General features: G+C 36.9%; 1 protein-coding gene across 2 annotated transcripts; it reads left to right on the forward strand.

The window, feature by feature from the left end:
- The first annotated feature begins 1,872 nt into the window (after positions 1-1,872).
- Positions 1,873-6,703, forward strand: LOC130986913 (fructose-bisphosphate aldolase 3, chloroplastic-like). 2 transcript variants are annotated; one of them, XM_057910464.1, is made up of 8 exons: positions 1,942-2,187; positions 2,799-2,981; positions 3,672-3,855; positions 4,927-5,196; positions 5,359-5,468; positions 5,553-5,643; positions 5,818-6,087; positions 6,196-6,703. In XM_057910464.1, exons 3-8 carry the CDS (start codon positions 3,694-3,696, stop codon positions 6,472-6,474), a joined length of 1,182 nt encoding a protein of 393 aa, XP_057766447.1. In that variant the 5' UTR covers positions 1,942-2,187; positions 2,799-2,981; positions 3,672-3,693; the 3' UTR covers positions 6,475-6,703. The 2 variants fall into 2 exon arrangements, with proteins under 2 accessions (XP_057766448.1, XP_057766447.1); XM_057910465.1 differs by lacking the exon at positions 2,799-2,981 and having other exon boundaries at positions 1,873-2,187.

A 6,703-nucleotide genomic window follows, 5' to 3' on the forward strand; every position in this document is an offset into this window, starting at 1 on the left:
ATTTGAGGCCCATCTTTATTCCTTGTATCTGGTCCCTGGACTGGCCCAAAGACTCCTAGCCCTAGTATAGAGAGAACACGCCTCCTACATTATTTCTGGCGCCTCCTACGTATTTAATTCTATTAAATACAGCTGTCAGCTCTCAGGAAAACAGACTGATAAAATATTAGTTTTTTGAGAGAGCTGTGGGGCGCAGGAAAAACGTGTGGAGCATTCTCTCTTGGGACTTTCATAGATCGTTGTCCATCCAACGGTGAAAGCTGAGCGGGATACAGTCGAGAAGATCAGAGCTGGAGTCAGTTTTTCGCAGGAAACCAAGTTCTGGCAGTCTCCGTAAAACGGACATAACTTCCTCCACAGAACTCCGATTCAGACGAATCAGGCGGCCACGGAAAGCTCTTTCGAAGACGAAGAAGTCGTATTTCTGTACAAAATACGATTGGAGGTCGTTTGAGGGGTCAAACGGAGCGTTGAAGTTGGCTGACCTGTTCAGCGACAGATTGACGAATTCTTCTGAATTCTTCAGGTATTTCTGAACTCCAACGTGCAGCTGTTAAATTCATAGGAGCATGTTAGGATTTAATCGTTGTATGGTAAATTAATAATAACCAAGAAACGATCATCGGGCAAACGGAACGTTAATTCAATTTAATATCATCCCGCCGAGCTGACCGGGCTTTGGGCTAAAAAGCCCGTGGTTTTTGGGCCTAAAAGCCCGCCCACTCTTTTATTTTTATTTTTTATTTTTTTTATATTATAGTATAATTTCTTACTTTCTTTCACTAAATTTCCCGTAAAGTCTCCTGACTCTCCTTTCATTCCAAGTCCAAAGTTCAAACTTCAAACTTCAAACAAAGTTCAAAGTTTAAACATTCTAACTAATTGATTATCGATCATCTGTATATGGAGTCATAGACTATAGAGAGACAATGCAGTTTATATTTTAGTATTAAAAATTACAGAGTGCTATATATTTTTTACAGAGTGCAATCTTTTATATATAGAGAGAGACAGAGTGCTATATATTTTTTAGATGCATTCAAATTAACTAATGCATTTGCTGTAATGATTTCTTGTAAAAAAGACATTAGATTTGCTGTAATATACTAACGATTAGACTTGGAAGTCAAAAATATACTAATGACTTGCTGTAATGATTTTTATACAATGAGTTGTTGTAAATGTAATGAACTAATGATCAGCAACTTTCTTAATTTGCTAATGATTAGACTTGCAAGTCAAAAATTAAGATTTGCTAATGAATTGCTGCTAATTATTTCTTGATTTTTATACAATAAAATCATTAGCAAAATCAAAAATGTTAATTTGCTCTGTAATGAAATCAAAAATAGTTAATTAGACTTGCAAGTCAAAAAATGTACTAATAAATTATTATTTGAATTTATTTTAATTTATTTAATTTTTTGTAAAAAAATAGGATTTAGTGAAAAAAAAATCATTGGGCGGGTTTGGCCCGACCGCCCGGTGGCCCGGTCGAGGCTGGGCTGGGCTTGAAAATCGGAAGCTCGGTCGATTTCGGGCCAGGCCGACCTGGCCCGATAAATCTCGAAAGCCCGCTGGGTCGGGCCGGGCCGGGCCGGCCCGCCCGATTTGCCAGCTCTAAGTGCAGCGCTGGAAGGGATAGCCTTGCCACTGAGCCTCGAAAGATCAGGGGAAGATTTATGGAGAAGTAATATGAAATCATGTAGAAGCTAACCTGCGCAGTCCAAGAAATTTGGTGTGATTTTTTACCATGTAGACTCTTAACACGGACATGTACTTCTTTATTTAATAGAAATAAACAAGCACTTTGTTCTATACTTTTTAGTTGTTTATGTTTAAATAAAGATTATTCAATTTTTAATATTATTATTGCATAAAATATTATTTAAAAATAGTTAATGTATTAAAATTTAAAAATTATCAAATACAGAGAGGCGTTAGTTTTTAGAGTTTCAGCCTCTTCTACAGTGTTGTCCACTTCTCCCAAAATTCTACACTAATTTCATCCGCCGTTTCACTTTGAATCCTCCAAACATACAATTTAATTCTTTCTCCACGGAGTCTACCTCACCTCACTTTGTCTCCAAATCTCATCGTCAACATCCCTCTCCTCCAACTCCTCCAATCTGCCACCGTCTTCTACCCGCCACCTAACCCACCTTCTCTCAAGGATCGACGAATAGGGTAAGTGACGTTTAAAACAGAAGATCTTGTTCCTCTTCTCAAATGCTCATCTCCTCCCTCGCTCCATAATCCCCTTCCATTCCCCCTCGTCTGCTTTTTTTGTCAGATTTGTGAATATTTGCACACTTAAATACAAAATATCTTCATATTTTTTTGTAGATTAGTTTTTCATTTTTTTTTGTGTGTTTATGGCATCATTTTCGATTGATATGTATCAGAAGATCTTTATTTTTTTTTTCGCATATTTGTTTTTTTTCATTTTTTAGTTTTTGTGTGTTTATCTTATAATTTTCATAGATCTAATAATATCTACACTAATGGGTTCATAAAAGAATATTTTTTTTATACTGAGATCTTATTTTTTCGCTTATTAGTTTTCTAGTTCTTAGTTTTTCATTTTTTTTTGTTTTTATAGTATCATTTTGGTAGAACTATAAATATTTCCATAAATGGCTTCTTAAAAATATTTTTTTTGACAGATTAGTATTTTTTAATACTGAGGAAGATCTTATTTTTTTGCATATTAGTTTTTAGTTTTTCTTCATGTGCTGATGTGCATGTTAGATCGCAAGTATTTCAATTGATTCTTGGTATTTTATTTTTTTCTGCAGATTAGTATTTAAAAAATCAAAGTGTTGATATTTTTCTAAAATGAGAGAAGTGATAGCTTACATGAGCCAGAAAATCCCAAAACACCACATTGCATATAAAAAGCCCAAAACACCACAACTGAATAAGTGCGAGAGTACTGCAATTTCCTGAGCAATCTCTCTTGCTTTCTCTAATCTTTCAAAGTATGCATGATTATCTCGCTTTTTCTCCTTTATTTCGCTTTTTCTCTCTTGCATGATTATCTCGCTTTTTCTCCTTTATAATTTCTCTTATAAAAATGATATAATATAAATTTTCTATGCTAACTTACTGAAAATCTTGAATATACACTAAAACCTTTTATTTGTGCCTTTTGCATATCTGAGTGGTAATACTTCCATGGAAAGATTCAGTCTTAATCTTCTGCGGTTTTGATTTGCTGCAAAAATTAAAAAATATTAGCTACATTTTTATACTTTATGTGTAAAGTAGAAAAAAGTGTATAAATTTGTATCTTAGTTGTAATTGAAACTAATAATAAACAGCAAAAAACTAAACAAAATAAAAAGCAAATACCACATAAGAACAGTAAAATTAAAATTAAAATAGCATAAAGAAGCAATAGAGAAACCAAGATTAGAGAGAGAAAGATTGCAAGCTGAAAATGTCATCTGAAATAATATGAGTCCCTATTTATAGAAAGAAGCTCACATTTATCAGCAATAAATTTGGGCTCCATATGTTGGAGCCAAAACTGCAGAATTGGTTAATGCCCAACATACATAAAATAAAGGCAGAAATACACATTGGATAAAAGAGGTGCCAAAACCAATACTACTTTCTCACTACATTCCACCAAAGGTCTCTCTCTCCAACTCTACTTTCCGCTGCAGGTGCTACTTGCTGAGACAAGACATGGCTTGCTCAAGTGTGGTCAAACTCAACGCCGCCTCCTCCTCGTGGATCGCAGGCCAGAAGTCATTCAATAAGCCAACCGGATCGTCGGCGGGATTCCCGAACCACCGCGTTTCTGTCATCCGCGCCGGATCTTACACCGACGAGCTCCTCAAGACTGCTGTAAGTATTCTGCGATTCTTCATCGGCTTCTCTCTGTAAATGACTGAATATGCGTGTTTTGAATTTCCTGTCTGTTTGAATTTTGTGTGAAGAACATACGCATCATATTAAATTAAGTTGCAGATGCTAGAATTTTATTTTTGGATGAGTAGACTTGTATGATATGTTCTTCATTAGGTCTGTAATTGTGTGTAAGTTCTTTTGATAAGTAGTGCTTTCTTATTGTATAATTGTATATGTGCTCTGTGATGGTGTGTAAGTTCTTTTGATAAGTAAGTTATTTTTTTTTTTTTTGCTTTGCTGTCAAATTTGTAATTGTTGTGTTTCGCGCGTGTTTCCTGCCGAAGCTGAATATATCGTGCGATGATCACTTGCGGTAGTTTGCATTTCTTTTTAGTTTGGATTTATATGTTGGCAGTCAAAGTTTTCTGATGATTATGTGAATTTTTTTGAATTTTGGAAAGCTGAATGAGTAATTGATTAGTAGGTTTTCATGTGTTGTAATTATTTTATGTATACTTGAAAGGTGATTTTGTAAATATTTCATGTAGTCTTGTGTGTTTTGATTTTCACGTTGTTGTGCTACGACATCATGTTGATGAATATTATATAATGTTTCACTACATCAGTTGCTTATTAACTTCACTAAAATTCCATTTTGGTCTTTTAATTTGTGAAATGGTTGATTAGTTTTTAGTTTTATAGCTCTTTTTTTGGTTGGTGATTCTTGGCACGAGAAATATGTAATAAGTACTCTATCACTATCACAATGACTTAGTGAGTCTATTCACTTGTTTACCTACCTGTGGGATCTGGGAAGTAACCATGCTTTTGGTCTTCTGCCCTCTATTTGGTTGTTTAATAATACATCTAACTGCAATGACTTGATGGTAGTTATTAGTCGATCATCCTCTTGTTCCTTAACTTCTCATATTTTATTAATGGAGATATTGTGAAATGCATCCTGCAAACAGTTTTTAGATGCATTCTAATGGCCAAAATGTACTTGCCTTCTGTGACGTCCTCTTGAGGGTTCTATCTAATGTTGTATTGTTGGTTTTCTTGCGTTAGAAATCGATTGCATCTCCTGGTCGGGGAATCCTTGCAATTGATGAATCCAATGCAACATGCGGAAAGAGGTTGGCCTCCATTGGACTTGACAACACAGAAACAAACCGACAGGCTTATAGACAACTTCTGCTGACCACTCCTGGCCTGGGTGATTATATTTCAGGTGCTATTATGTTTGAGGAGACACTTTACCAGTCAACTACAGATGGAAGGAAGTTTGTTGACTGTTTGCATGCTGAGAATATTTTACCCGGTATCAAAGTTGATAAGGTGAAGTCTAGGTTTTTCAGTAGTGCCAATTTTTCGCAGTATGGCAGATAACATTTTCTTACTTCGTTTATAGTTACCTCATGGCCTGGATATATTGGGCTTTTATGTCTTCACTTATAACTTCCAATTCTTAACCATTTTTATTTTTTCCCCCTTTGTCAGGGTTTGGTGCCTCTACCTGGATCAAACAATGAATCCTGGTGCCAGGGACTAGATGGATTAGCCTCTCGATCTGCTGAATACTATAAACAAGGGGCTCGTTTTGCAAAATGGTATTTTGTAATATAAAGTGCACTTATCAACTTCATGTATTTTAGCCTCACACAGTTGACTTATCTTCATATTCAATTATTTAGGAGAACTGTCGTCAGCATACCCTGTGGTCCTTCTGCTTTGGCTGTTAAAGAAGCCGCTTGGGGGCTTGCACGCTACGCTGCTATATCCCAGGTTCGAACAATTTTTCTTCTCCATGAGTCCCTTGTTTCAGGATATGCTCATTTTGTTCTTGTTGTTTAATTATCTCCAAAATCATGCTGAGATTCTAGGGAAACAAGTGGCTACTTCTTGTTTTTCATGAAATATGTGGTGAAAAGAGAGGATAAATATCTGGCACGTGTGCAGGACAACGGTCTCGTGCCCATTGTGGAACCCGAGATTCTTCTTGATGGGGACCACTCCATCGACAGGACACTTGAAGTAGCAGAGCGAGTCTGGGCTGAGGTTTTCTACTACTTAGCGGAGAACAATGTTGTCTTTGAAGGAATTCTGCTCAAACCTAGCATGGTGACCCCGGGAGCGGAGCACAAAGAGAAGGTCAACCCAGAAACCGTTGCCAAGTACACCCTCACTATGCTTAAGAGGAGAGTGCCTCCTGCAGTTCCAGGAATCATGGTAATAATACATATGGATCTATTGTCCATTACGTTGCTCGTTGTTTCTCCACTGCTTTTATTTGGTGAAAAAGAAACCTTATGCTTTTCCTTCTTGTCGCGGTTTTAGTTCTTGTCAGGAGGACAGTCTGAGGTGGAGGCGACTCTGAACCTGAACGCGATGAATCAGAGTCCCAACCCGTGGCACGTCTCCTTCTCCTACGCAAGAGCATTGCAGAACACGGTGCTCAAGACATGGCAGGGTCGGCCCGAGAACTTTGAAGCTGCACAGAAGGCGCTTCTCGTACGTGCAAAGGCCAACTCGTTGGCCCAGTTAGGAAAGTACTCGGCTCAGGGCGAGAGCGAGGATGCTAAGAAAGGTATGTTTGTTAAGGGCTATACCTACTAAGTCCAAGTGTTGTGCGTGACTTTTCTCAATTTATTTTCTTCCCCCTCAATTTCCTCAAAATTATGGAGTTTTTTTTTTTTTTTTTTTAAATATCAATCAATGGTAATAAGTGGGAATGGTGCCCAAATCTTGGCTCTTTAGGAGGTTGAGTTATTGAAAATGAGGGAATGTTGTATTATTAAGTGATGCATGCATCATATATAAACATCTGGATACTTTCGTGACTTTA

This window comes from Salvia miltiorrhiza, chromosome 5 (assembly GCF_028751815.1).
Source record: "Salvia miltiorrhiza cultivar Shanhuang (shh) chromosome 5, IMPLAD_Smil_shh, whole genome shotgun sequence".
Classification (NCBI taxonomy): Eukaryota; Viridiplantae; Streptophyta; class Magnoliopsida; order Lamiales; family Lamiaceae; genus Salvia; species Salvia miltiorrhiza.